The sequence below is a fragment of the Durio zibethinus genome, chromosome 13 (assembly GCF_047325235.1).
Source record: "Durio zibethinus cultivar Kanyao isolate XHJ-2024 chromosome 13, ASM4732523v1, whole genome shotgun sequence".
Lineage (NCBI taxonomy): Eukaryota > Viridiplantae > Streptophyta > Magnoliopsida > Malvales > Malvaceae > Durio > Durio zibethinus.
In genome coordinates, this window is record NC_143174.1 from 12,549,199 (window position 1) to 12,564,582 (window position 15,384).

Below are 15,384 nucleotides of genomic sequence, written 5' to 3' on the forward strand. Positions count from 1 at the left end.
ACCCATTTTGTTAACATAACTACTATATATAAACATTTTTCTTTCACCATCTTCAATATAAAATTCAAATTTTAAAATTGAATTAAGTATAACGGAACTTATTTAATTTTTTTAAATGAAAATTTGAATTAATTCAAAATATTTCTTTTATTTTCTATCAAAACTTATTAAATGTTATCAATGAATTCAAAATATATAAGGTTCTATTTGAATTCATTATTTTAAAATTTAATTTTTTAAAATATTCAAAATTTATTCATTTTAATTAATTATTTTTAAATATTCAATAAAATATGTCATGTTAATGTCATATTTTTGTTAAAATGACATAAATTTTAACACATAAATTAAATGAGTACATTTTTTTTTTTATCATGTGAACATCTATATTTTAAAGATGGTTAATAAAATAAATGAATTTTAGTATAATTTTAAAAGATTGTAAAAAAATTAAATTTTAAAAGTAAAAATAAAAATAAAAATATTATACAAATATGGATGCAATTTACTAAAAATAATATGAATTCTATTTCAATTTGGACATAAATAAACTACAGTTTTATTTTGTCTTTAGAGGGGTTTTTTAGCTAAGGAAAAAATAGGCAAATAGGTCAAACATATTTTAACTACCCTAATTTTCACATAAAATCCCTGACAATTTCTTGGCCAAAAAGAAAAATATATATGAGAAGATTTTGAGTAGAGAAACATTGTCATTTTAATGGGTAATGTTTCTTTACTCAAAATTAGTGTATCGGTATCATTTGGTAAAGTTTCATTAGAATCTAATCGGCCTCAGCAAATTCACGAAAATCTTCAAATAGAATGCCGAAAGTAGGAACATGCAATCCATATGAGAAAGATTTCTTTGTCTTATCATATTATTTCCAAAATCTAAAATAAGAGGCCGTAGCTTTGAAGCCATCTTTACATGCCCGTCCTTGATTTTTTTTTTTTTTTTGTTATTGTGAGTTTTTTAGTTGAAAATTTTATCAATGGCTTATAGAGCTCAAATCCTCGCTAGCAACTTAGCTCTTATTACACTAATTGCCGACGAGGTGAGTATTACTTTTAAATCTACCTAAATCAATGTATGAATTTTTGCTACTTTTGATGTTTTTATGTCATTTTATTGCATTCTCCCCTATAAATTTATCATCATTATTCTTGAATTAGCTTTGCATCATCTAAATTTTTATGTCAATTAGATATAAGAAATTTAGGTAAAGATTTAATTTGGGGGGTTTTAAAAAAAAATTTAGTTAAATTAACTAATTGAAGCATCTATTGCGTGAATTGATAGAAAATACTTTCATAAATTTGATGCGTATTGCTTCGACTTACTAATACCACACTAGCCAAGTGAAAACTCAAATTAGTTTGTTTGTTGTTTTTTATAATGGTGAAAAGTGGATACCATTTCGATTTGCTTTATGATGAATGATCATAACACCATGAATTTCGTGGCGCGTTTTGCATTCTCTAAATGATTGTGGTATGTTATAGGAAAAGTTTACTCATTGCTATATAGTTTTATGAATTCCCCTAAAACTTGTTTATTTGGGCATTTACCATGTTTCTTCATTTTGTTAATAGACCATAGCAAGAATAAGAGCGTGTTAATGGCATGATTTGATAAGTGTAAAATGTTGGAAAATGTTGTTAATATGATAGTCAATGTCATTACATATGATTTGCAATGCATTTGATTTGACTTATCTTATTTATAATTTATTTGGTTAGGACATCGTGATTGGATTTTTGCTTGTTGGTGTAGGTGATATTGACTGGCAGAGACAAATTATCTTATTATGGACTTAAGTACTCTTTAAATTTTTGTGTTTTATTACTTCTACATGAAAGGTTTGTTTTTTCATGTATGGTCTTTATCAAACTCTTATCAACATTTTATAGTTGCTTTTTGATCATTTATTCATTCATTGAATGTTAAGGTTCACCAATTATTTACTTTCTCTGAATCACCTTAGGTTACTTGAATTAGCAACTTATGTTCAATTTGACTGTGGTTTTGTACTTAAGCAAAAATTGTTACTACCTTTATTATTCTATTTCTATGGCAATGGACAAACCACAAAGTTACAATCTAAAATTGGATCATGAAAATGTCACTTTCATTAATGAGCCCATCAATTGGCATCCTTATAGCACCATCATCTAGTTTGCATTTTTAACTTTCTGTTATCCTTTATTTTGCCAAACATATACATGAACCTACCTATTTACAAAAATTTTATTCTTTTTTAATTTGAGGAGATATTTAGGGTTTCTCTTCCTTAGCCCTAGATAAGATGTAATCACTTTGGTTAGGAGGAAATCTTGCTTTTGCTATAGCTTAAGATTTTTACTAGAATTTTATCTTTCTTGAAGAAGATTTTAACCTTTTCAGACCATTTAATATGTCATTTAGCATTTGATCTTCTATTGATCTTGCAGGTTGCATTTTTCAAAGAAACCATCATAAAAAAAATCAAGAGATCAAGTATTTGCAGTTACTTAAGGGTAATGGCAATGGTATTAAGCATGGTATGAACTCATTGAGGTATGGTTTTCCTTTCCTAAGAGGCATTCTAGCGGGGCTCTTCCATAAAGACGAAACCTCTCAAGACGGCAAAGCTTGGAAAGCATTAAGAGCCTTAGTGATCATGTCATCACTGAATCCACCTACAGGTCATAGCCTAGTATGTTTCTTCAATCCAAGAAATGTTGGGATAAAGGAGGTGTAAAGGTGGCCCAATGTTTCAGGGTATATGATCGAAAAAAATCAATATCAAAGCATAAAGTAACCAATGAATTTATTGATTTCTAATGGCTAGACTTGTTGTAAATGTGAGATGACTTATTGTAAATATTTTTTTATTATATTTATGAATAAAATAATAAATTAAATTATTTTATGATTGGTAACAAAAAACATTATTAGCAACTACATATGAAAAATATTGCAACAAGTAATAAGGTCATAAAAATAATATTATTACAAAAAAGGTTTTTGTAACCAAATTTTTTTGTTGTTAAAAGGCAATTAAAATGATGACATTTAATCGTTACAAAATATTTTATGTAATCAAAATAATATTGTTACAAATAAAGTTTTTATAACCAAATTTTATAGTTGCTAAAATGAAATTAAAATGACATTTAATCTTTACAAAATATGTTATATAACTAAAATAATATTGTTACTTAAGAGTTTTTATAATAAACTTTTATGGTTGCTAAAAAGTAATTTAACAAACAATATTTAATCATTACAAAATATGTTATATAACAACAATCATATGGTTACGTAAGAGTATTTGTAGCCAAATTCTATAGTTGCTGAAAAAGTTAAAACAATGTTGTGTTATCATTACAAAATATTTTATGTAACAAAAATAATATTGTTATGTCACAGTTTTAATAACGAAATTATATGATTGCCAAATGAAGCTTATGCAATGTTATTTGTCATTGCAAAATAATTTTTTAACAACTACATTTTATCGTTATGTAAAAAATTGACATCCAAAAAAATATTATTACAAATAATTTTTTGCAACCATAATAATAATGTTATGTAAATTTTGACAACCAAAAAATTTTATTGTTATGAATATATGGTTTATATGGCAACAACTAAAAGTTGTTATAATATTTGTTTTTATCAATGACACTATAAATTGTTGTGTTAACTTTTAAACAATGGGATTAAAAGCAATGACGCCACAATGACAAAAAATCATTTCAAAATAATTTTAACAACAATAAATAGATATTTAGTAATGATTTTGACTATTGCTAAATATTCATTTTCGTATTGTGTCATAAAATCTCTATTAGTATAGTTAAAATCCCGCATGATCAAGTTTTTATAATCCAATCAATGTTAATAATTAATGTGTAATTCTAGTGAAATGCATGATTAATTACTACTTTTAATTTCATTGATTTGTTTTTTAGTGTTATTTATTAATGGTTCTAGGATATAGCACCATGATAGTCTATTTGAGTTTAGTGACTAGAAATAGGTAATGAATGCTAACACATTTTTTCATGTAATATTGATGAGAGATTTGCTTTTCTTCCCTAGTTCATAAAAATTCTCTTGTAATAGACGCTGATTCATCTATCATAATTATTAGATATCTTGACTAGAATAGTGGTTTAAAAGTTACTCCAAAGTAAGACTAGCATTGGGATACAATGTGTGGCCTACAAGATATTGGTAGTCTCATCATGCAAATTTCAATAATCGATTTTCAAGTCATTTTTTGCATGCATTTAGAGGTATGCTTACTATTGGTGGTCTTTGTTGTGATTTGTTATGTTGTCAACTAATTTATGATTATCTCAAATTTCGATGAACACCTCATGAAGCTAAATATATACTATTTCCAATTTTATTCTCTCCTTTTTTTCTCTTACTAGGTGTTGGTGTGTTGTTTGCTCTATCAAGGTTACTAGAGAAAATTATACTATTACTATGAAATGGGGTTGGCTTAGAATTATACTTCAGATTTTCATCAAGAATAGGCATTTTTGTTTTTCTAATATATAATATGCTTTGCATTTTTCAAATTTAGCCAATTTAATTTCTCAAGAGTTTTCAAAGGTAGGTTAGGTTTTGCCTTTATATTTATCTTTGAGGTTTTATTGCTTACTTATCTCATATTTTATAAGTAAGACTTATACTAAAGATAACAAAAAAAAAAAATTAAAAACGTAAAAGAATTCATAAAGTAGTAAAAAAAAAAACATATGGCTTTAGAAGAGATAAAAGGTGGGTCAACATGTGCACAATGATTTTACTATATTATTTATACACACACACACATTGTCATTATCATCATCAACATGATTTTGCCAATCTTATGTATGGCCAAAGATTAAATTATGAGATTATAATTACTCTACATACTATATATGCTACATTGTAGAAAAATATAATTACTATGATTAGAAACTTTTTGAAATTCTATGATTTCGATTAATAAAACTTATAAGATTTAAACAAAGTCAACTGATTGACCATGTCTATTATTGCTATTGACTTTATGTTTTGATATATTTAGAATTAAAAGTGTTAGCACGCCTATTATTGCACTGACATATTTAGTTTATACTTAACCTAACATTTCTTTTGTTATACATTGCTCTCTTAAAAGTAACTTTTTGCCATGATTCAAAATCTTTTATCATTAATAGAAATAGTTTCCAATCAGATTATAATGTGACAATAAACCAAAGCCAAAAATAAACACTTGACATTATTGGTTTATACTTGTCTAAATCCATCTTTACATATAGCCTCGTCGAGTAGGGCGAGCATGGCTCTAGTATATTATATTATTAAATTTATTATATATTATTTTAATAAAATTATTATTTGATATCTTAATTTATAAAATTAATATTTTAAGTTTAATGGGATGTCCATGTGGTGACCTCTATTAACTCTTTTTATTTGCTTTTTCCTTTTTAATTTTTTTGATATTTTTGGTTTTTATTTTTCTAATTAGATAAATTTTGTGAAAAAAAAGGTCAATTAAGATATCCACACATCACCTTCATTTGGCTTTTTGTCTTTCATCTTCTTTTTTAGTTTTTTAAATTAAGTAAAATTTTAAATATAAAACTGATAAATAGAGATAGCAAAACAAAAAATTTTTGACTCTATCATGCTAGTCTTAATCAATTCTACTCATGGGTCATGCCTATAATTAGCAAGTTCAGTAAAAGATCTTTTTGGTGATGGGAATATATCTGAAGATGTTGAACTTGTTGGAGTCACATCATGTTGCATAGTAATGCTTCCTCGTTTTACAATGAAAACATGTTGGTAGTTTAGAATATGGTTTATCCCACATTGGATAGAAAGACTTAACAATTGGTGAATAAACTTAATTTTTGTATTAATTTTATTTATATTATAAATAATTATGTTTGAACAAAAATAATTATTATATGACAAATGATTATAATTATTTGAATATATATAGATGATTGATCATATAAGTCATGATTGTAAAAATGGTCATAACTATTTGAATAAAATTTGTCTGTTCATTCATTATAAAATAAATCGTTTAGTATAGCCATTTTTATTACTTTTGATTGGAGAGTTGAGACTTTGTTGTATCCTAAAGGCATAATTGCCTTTAAGAAATTGTGCAATTATGTGAAATTCATGTTTTGCTTGAAGGAGATAAAAGGAAAAGAAATTGGCAAATCTGACAAAATCGACTTTTGAAACATGCTTGGAAAGCTTCAATTATCCAAATGATTTCTTGGTGAAATAAATACTAAACATAAGACAAATTTCTTGTTACTATCTTTCTAGTTTTCATATTCTACTAAAAAAATTGACGATTATTAATTCATAAAAGATATTGAGTCTTATTAATTTTTGCTTTTTTATTGAGTATTCTTTTTTATTTTTTGATTTTGAATTAAATTATTTAATTTATGATTCATGATTTTATATATCATATGTGGATCTTCTTGATCAAGATATTGAATGGTCATAAGCATAAAATGGATACGGAGTACTTGTTAGCTTTGATTATGAATATTTTATAGCCTTGTTATATTTTGTTAAGACTATGGTTATCAAATTAAAGCGAGAAAATTCTCAAGAATTATTTTAAGATATAAAAGAATTTGTGTATTTATAAATCTTTTCGAAAAAGAAAGCAAGTATGTATGTTCTTATCATAAAATCATATTTTATGGTCATATTCCATAATTGCATTTTATTAACAAGAGAATAATGTATGATTCATATTATCTCATTTATATAATGTTGTTTCAACTATTATTTCTTGTTGATTTTGTTTATGTTATACTAGAAATAAACATATTATCTAAGATAACTTCAATTCAATTGGAGAAATTATATAATTTTTTGTAACTAGTTAAAACATTTTCTATTTATTGGGTGGAAAGTTTCAACTATTTGATAATTTGGACACAAATTTTATATATAATATTGTATTGTTATACATGAAATTAAGGTTGCTCATAATGACATAAACCATGGTGGATATCACTTTAGTGTCCATGATAAAATAATTTTACAAGTATACATGAGTTAGTATGAAAGTCTCAAAAGGAGACTATAGAAGCATGAATTTACTAAAAGAAAATAATTTTGAGGGTGGTTATATTTGACATTATATTTATTGATAAATACTATTATATTGAGTTAACATATAAAAGTTTTGAAATTTTCATAAAAAACTTATGATATAGAATATTTGCTAGTAATTTTTAAATAAAGGAGGATTTGGGAAACCTCCTACTTAAACTAAAAAAAAAAAAAAACCTTCAAATATGAAAAGATAAATGAAATGGTAATTTGATTAAGTATATATGATATATTGATAATTGAATGGGACATTCTTTAATAAAAGAATGCATATTTGCATATTGTGGGGGTGATAAGAATAAAAAAATAAATATTACCACCATAGTATTATAAGATTTTAGTATAATTTTATGAGCAAATAAGTTTAGTGTTGTAATTTTAGTATAATTTTAGTGTTGTAAGCTAATAAGTTTAGTACAACTTATTAAAGTAAAATTATAAAAAAGTCCTTAAATATCTTGAAAGGAAAAAATGCCTTGCTTTATTCATTAAGTTTATCCAATTTTACTAAAAGTATAATTGTATTAAAGATATATTTATAAGTATAGAGCTGTGGTCACAACCAATACTAAATATTTCTTAAAATGACAATAATAATGCAACAATGTCTAGAGCATATAAATTATATACAAAATGACAAGTTTAGACATATTAACCTATGAAATGATTATATTAGAGATTTCATCTTAAGTGGTGGTAATTACTATAAAACAAAATTGAATTCTAAGATATTTGATTAGTAGTACTACAAGTAGAATGGGTTTAAACCCTTACTATTAGACACAAATAATTAGAACCGAACTTTGAATTAGTAACTTTTAATTACAAAGTTGAATGGGTAAAAAGAAGTTATTATTATATATCTGTTAAATACTAGTAAAACCCATTCAAATTTTAGAAACTAGTGTAGTCCATTATGTGGGGAGGATGAGTTCTTGTGCTGTTAATGGAGTTTTATTATTTAAATGTCTAAACCAATAGAGATATCACAGAAACTCAACCTGTATAAGCATAGAAGTAGTACTGTTTCAACAAAAAAATTTTGGGTCTCTCTTATAAATGTTTATGAATAGGATCAGTACATAGTCATAAAAATGCTAAATCAGTTATAAACCTCTGACAAAAAAATAAATATTCTGTGTTACATCTTCAATTTTAACATTAGGAGTTGAAATTTAAATTGTAGACACCATCAACTTTGTTAGAATTCTAGGGTACATACACTAATTGAAGATTTAAATCAATAGATACCTTCTTATGTTTATAATATTTATTTGTGTGAAAGATTAAAAATTAAGCACTAACATTCCAAATTAATGGGAGATTGTTGGTAGTTTAGAATGTGATGCATCATTGATAGAAAGACTTAATTATTGGTGAATAAACTTAATTTTTAATTTTATTCATATTTTGAATAATTATATTTGAATAGAAACAATTATTATATGACAAATAGTTATAACTATTTCAATATAAATAGATGATTGTTCATATAAGTCATGATTGTATAAATAATCATAACCATTTGAATAAAATTTTATATATGTTCATTTATTATAAATAAATATTTTAATATAACTATTTTTATTACTTTTAATTAGAAAGTTCGAAGTTTTATTGTATCCTAAAATTATAATTGCTTTTAATTAGAAAGTATTCTTCGTAACTTCAAAATCAAAATTTCCTTTCTATTATTTCTATTCTATTATTTATTTTTCTACCAAAACAAAGTCTAAAGAGTCTCTCTGGTTTGACAAGCTTGATGGACTTGGCGGGCGGTTAGTGTTCGGGGAGCTTCCAACAACACCTATACTGTGAACACTACAGGTGCTGCTTGCATCCCTGAGTTCATTTTTTCTAAAAGTATGGGAGCTCAGGTCTTTCTGGTCAAAGATTCTTGAAATAATTCGAATTCTTTTCCACATTGAAGTTTCAGAATGGAACTGAAACAAGAAATGTCTTTGGTCATATAAGAACATTGCTGCAAAAAAGATGAGCGCTGATATGGATGCAGACCCAGCAATGAGGAACAGGCCCCAAAAGCTCTCAAGACCAAGACTTTTTGAAGAAACAGAGGGGTCGAAGTCAGGACAAACAATTTCGTTCTTGAGCCATGAGTTTTGAATTTGTTCCATTTTGTCACCTTGAGTAACATTTAAGATTGCCCTTGAAACATCTGCTACAAGAGGGGAACCTTTAGGGAAGACCTAAGAAAATGGAAATAAAAAAGTGAGCATGAAATATTAAACATATCATATGGAAGATGGAAGAAGGTGGAGAGAGAGAGATTGACAGCCGAGAAGAGAACTCACGAAGCCAAAGCCGTCGGTTCTAAATGTTGTTTCTAATTTAGTATATTTGCCACAGTGTTTTGCAAGAAATAGGTTAATATAAGGAACTTCATCCAGAGCAGCAGAAATACCGCCATTGGTACTTCCCTTGGCAAAAAGTTCATAAAGTTCTTCTGGAGACTTGTATTTCTTGAGCTGGAATTTATCGAATTTCAACCCCAACAAGATCCCCTCAACGAACGAGCCATCCGGCAAACCAACACTCTCCCTTCTCTTCAAGAGCTCATTTATATCAGTTACGGTGGGCTGGAGCTGCTCTACTGTTAAAAGTGACGTTAAACTAGCCGTGTAACTTTGGGTGAGAACGAGAACGACGAAGCACCATATGATTACCACAAATCTAGCCAAATTGCTCACCACTGTCTCCCCTGTGATATTATTCAATTCAAGAAAAAAAAATATATTTATGGGGTTCTATTGTTGTATCGAAAATTTGACATATTTGTAGTTTGAAAAGTTGAAAGGATCATTACGATGGGCAAACACCATGGTTGAGAAGGAGAACCAGAAGCTGGTGCCGACTTGATGTGCAGGGGGTCCACGGAAATCTTCGTTTATTCTATGCTCGAGAATCCAAACGACAAATCCGATGAAGACGAAGAAGCAACCGCTCGTTACCCAGAGGTCCCATGTCAAAGGCTTCAAAAAAACCCATGCATTCTTCTTCTTGTTGTCCCTAATTGGGATGACCATGGACACACCAGATTCCGTGTATGGCAATGTGAAGTCCACAAACAATGACCTGTTTGCTACAATAGTTGTATCTCCGACCACAGCGTCATAATTCTGTTCATAATAGCCAATTGCCAAATGGGAAAAAACAAATTAAAGCTATTCATTAAATTCATGCCAGTGAATAATAGCAGTAACCAATATACAGAGAAGGCTTAAATGCGGAGACTTACCCCATAGTACACTTGATCCATTAAGTCATTGTAAGAACCAGCAGATTTTCCTTCAGGCGTTGCGAATGGAACATACTCATAAGGAACGGCATAAGGCATTTTAGCCATTACTGCATCGAAAACATCAATGCAGTACCCTTTAATTGATGTTGCTTTCTGAGAGATAGGATCCCACACTACCTCAAGAAATTCAGTAAAACCATCCTTTACGGGAACCCCAATTCTCAATTTCTTCCCATTTGTTGGGATCTCCCAACCTCTGGGAACCATGGTAGTATCCCCTGGCCATATAATGGGTCCAAGTTTTGGCTTAGAAGTAGAATTTGTGCTTGTGTTTGTCAAATCCAATTTTCTTACAAGTCCATTTTTGGGTGTCCAAAATCCTACCCTTCTTTCCCCATTTCCATTTACGTTAACTATCTGAAGCACTGATGGTTGTAACTGCCCATTAACAAAATGAAAATCTCCTGAAAGACCTCTGAATTTAGTGTTTGATAGTTCTTGGATAAGTCGCGGACCGTTTTGTGAGACTCCCAATGTTTCAAGGTCTGTAGCTCCACTACTGGAAATATTTGTTTTGTTGAAGCGGAGGTTCGCAGTGCCAGCTTTCTCGATTGCCATTGCCAGTGCAAAAGTTGCATCATAAGCCCATAGTCCAAGCATGTTCAATTCAGCATTAGTAGTATTAGGATTGTCTTGCTGGAATTTCCTTTTCCAGCGAACCTCAAAACTTTCAAGCTTTTCTGATGTGGGAACAAAAGACCTTACACCTAAAACCCCTTGCAAGGAATCAACGGCTGAGGCATCTATCGATCTCCACCAAGTAGTCATGGAATCAGTCATGATCCAAACATACCCTTCACTCATCATTCCAATCTCTTTTGCTTTGGCCAAAACCTGAGAGCCAAGAGGCATTGTCATGTGCACAATGAACACTCTTGTTTGCATGGTCATTAGCTTGTAAAGTTCTTCAGCAATTTGGTCATCTGTAGCTGACGCAGGAATGACACTCAGATAAGGGACGCGAATGTTGATCCCCTGTAAGGCATCCGTCAAGTATGGTATGAGGCTCTCTCCAAACTGGTTGTCTATGTAGATGGGTACAGCTTCTCCCCATTCAAAGGCCTGGACAATGGCACTTATCGCTTTCACTTGAAATGAGCTGCTTTGTGCAGCTAGAAAAAAGTATGAACTCTGAAGGGAAGTCAGAGAAGGACTTGTTGCAGAGAATGATACAATGGGAACCTGAGATTTGTTTCCAAGATTGATAACAAAGTTGGCTTGCATTGAACTTCTTGGCCCTATGATTGCTTGCACTTGTACGTTTCGTATCAAGTCCAGAGCTGTTCACCAAGCAAATTGGCAAAATTCTAAACTAAATTTTCAAACCTAATATTAACATTACACTCTACAACAGAAAGAATTAAACATTAAAAACTAAACATAGAACCATTCTGAAGACTTGGTCAGACTGAGATAGTGACAAGAAAAATCAAATCTAGTACAAATATATATTTTCTTAATTACCCTTCAGCTTTCAAGTCAAACATTGGAGTTTTTGTAAATATATATATATATATATATGTTCTCCACATACATACATACATACATACACACACACACATACATATATATATATAGTTGTGTGTTGAGCAAAGTGGGCAAATGTTCTTATATATAAATAATTTATTACAATTGCCTTCTATACAGCCATATTTTAATTTCCTAATTTTAGGGGTACTCCACTAATCCAAACATTTATCCTTGCATTTGTATGTGGCCAAAAATGATAGGAATATATAGTATGAATTAAAATACAGCTGAAATGGTGTTCACTTTCTAGCTCCAGCTAGGATTTTAATTAGTCTTTCATTAAAAATATATATATATATATATATATAAAGAAGTCTATTAACTGTAAATAATTAAGAAGAGTCTTTCTATAAGAAGACCAAATCACTCCCTTTTACTCGATCTATATGCAGATGTGCTTTTAAAAATTGCTTTGTTGCTTGATCATTAAATATTTCTAAAATTGTTTCTCGAAAAATATACTATATATATATATATTGTTATTAAACTTCATTAAATTAATACTGTAATTGATTTAATTAGCCTCCAAAGAGAAATGTAACAGCCTTGACAAATATATAGATAGAGAGACGAAGCCGCCTAATAAAAGAGGGTCAAACAGTGAATTGAATAAAGGGAAAACGCATATTAGTTTTAGTAGACTCGGTAATTGGTTTAGAACGATGTAAAAGAATTTTTTTGGGCTCAACGAGAGATTAACTCAATTGATAAAATTTATTCATTTCAATGTAAAAGTTTTAAGTTTGAATTCAACCTATAATTTTTTATTGGGATTATCTCAAATTCATGATCTATATCTATTATTTTTAAAATATTAAATATGATATATTTTATTTTAATATGAGAGATTGAGTAATTTATTTATTTTTAATTTTTGTAAAAAAAATTTTTAGAGGCGATGGCCCCTGCCTGCCGCCCTTCTCCACCTCTATACATATTTATAAAGAGAGAGAGAGAGAGAGAGAGAACGAACCAGCAGCTGCGGCGGAAACAACGTCTTCCTTGGAGTCCTTGGTGGTGAAGACCACCCTGGTTTTATAGTGAGGATGAGTGGCATAAAAGTCTGAGAGAGCCATGTTGATGCAACTCAACCCGATCTTCCCAACCAAGGAATCCAAGTCAAGAACCACACCGAGTTTAACAGGGGTGGTGATGTTGTTTAGAGTCTGAGTCACCATCACCCCATCTAGCAACAAAAAATCCATCAACAGACAGATGATGAGAAGATGGAAATTAATGGATTTCTTAAGCCACCACATGTTGGAGCTCTCTTCTGCTCTTGAACGCTGTTTCCCACAACACAATATGTCACTGTTTATATATAGGATGACAGACTTGAAAACTAGTGAAGAAGTAAATAAATACAGTGCATGAGAAGGAAACATGAGTACATAACTTTGATATATAAATATATATATATTTATATATATATAATATTCATTTTCTGATACTTCCATTCCATTTAATCTTTCCAATTATCAGTAGACACGTGATTAATTGAATATATTATATTGTCTGATTACTCCCATTGTCTTGAAACCGTGGACTTTATGTAAAAAATAAAAAATAAAAAAGACTTAATTTTTATAGTATTAATTCAAATTATAGGTTTAAAAGACCCTTCAAACTTCAAATGAAAAAGGTTTTTCAATTTAAAAAAAAAAAAGAAGAAAAATAATTTAAAAAAGGTTAAGAATTTGAAAAAAAAAAGTCAAAAGGTCAAAATATTATTTCTAATTATACTTTTGAAACAAATTGTTGCTAATTAGCTGGAATAATGGGGCAATAGGACTACCTTGTGAAGGAGTGGGAAAATTACAGGAGTGGAAGATAAATATTGGTACTGACATTCATTTTGTCTTATGTCATCAACGTTTACCTTGACCTAATCTAAAGCCAGAATGTGGTTAGTTTCTTCTGCTCTGGAAAAAAAAACAACCAAAGGTCTCTATTTAACAATATTTGAGATAAATTTCAGTAAAAAAAATTGAAGTAAAGAAATTCCTGCCTGAATATGATGGTAATTAATCCCCAAACCAGACTACAAATGTAGTTTTGGCGAAAGGTATGATTTCTTTTGATAAACGTTTTTTTTTTTTTTAAATAAGAAGTAAAAGTTAATAATTAATAATTAATCTAAATAAAACAAATAAAAAAAGTAAAAATTAACAAAAAAACCTAATTTTCTTGCCTTGCTTGTTTGCCGATTGTTTCACTTGTCAACCATCATCAAATAAAACGTAGCATATGTTGTCCATAATATTCTCAACAAAGAGGGGCGGACTGGCAGAGGCAACTGGCGCCACGGGTCTTTCAGAATGGCTAGCAGGTCAAAAATGAATAAAATAACTTCTAATTTTTTTGGTTGCTGTAAGAAAATCAAACCAAGACTTTACAAATTACTAACAAAATATGGCTTGGCTTGTTCTTATAATTAATCTCGTTGAAATGAGCCAACAAAATGGTGTTAGAGGCTGGGGTTCGGAAATTTTGAGAAATTGAGGAAAGGTATCCAAGCATGTAATAGTATCATTTTTTTGAAGGTTTTATTCATCCCGTCGTTTGATTAATTGGTATACAACAAAACACAATGATTGATTATATTTTGCATTGATGAAATCAATATTAAATATTCACCAGTATATAACAGGATTGTCAGTCTTCTATAAAAATTTATACAGCAACATATTATGGAAGTAATCTAAAATTTATTTGAACAATAGAGGAAAATTTAACATAAATATCTATATATGAAATTTTGTTCTACTTTTCAAAATTAGAAATCTATTTATAATAAAATAGATGTCTCTTTGTACAAATATGACCATACAAATAAACGTCTATTTGTACAGATATAATAGTTCAAATATATGTCTATTTAGATATACACAAATTTTCAAACACAACTCTTAACAAATAATCATGTCTTTTAAATAAACATTATTTTTTACTATCACATGTAATTAATGTGATTTATTATTATTGAAAATATTCCAACAATCCCTCACCATTTTTAATATAATCTATATTTATGATAATCTAGGAAATCAATTGCATAAATGAAAGTATTTTATTATTTGAACCTTCACTCGGTGAAAATAAATTAAAGTTAACTGAAATTGCATGGTAGACTATACTTTGAATCAACAATTCCATTTGATTAACAAAACTCATCTTACACAAAGATTTCAACATCTTACGAATGCTCGGTATTTGGGAACATTATTTTTGTCATGTATCTATAACCTCTTTCTACGAGTGTGATTAGAGTCAAACCCTTAAACTTCTAGAAGTGACCATACTTTACATTCACATAAGTAGCTCCCATCATGAGTGTTCACATAACTATAACACTCTAACATATTTATATTATGGGTTTATTAAGAAT

At 28.9% G+C, this 15,384-nt stretch overlaps 1 protein-coding gene across 1 annotated transcript; it reads right to left on the reverse strand.

Annotated features, from left to right (window-relative positions):
- Positions 1-5,701: 5,701 nt before the first annotated feature.
- On the reverse strand, positions 5,702-13,175 carry LOC111303992 (glutamate receptor 2.8-like). The gene is made up of 6 exons (XM_022900527.2): positions 12,970-13,175; positions 10,404-11,746; positions 9,972-10,284; positions 9,460-9,866; positions 8,876-9,354; positions 5,702-5,834 (listed from the first exon to the last, which is right to left on the reverse strand). The coding sequence occupies exons 1-6, from the start codon at positions 13,172-13,174 to the stop codon at positions 5,702-5,704; spliced, it is 2,880 nt and encodes a 959-aa protein (XP_022756262.2). The 5' UTR covers position 13,175.
- Positions 13,176-15,384: the final 2,209 nt, after the last annotated feature.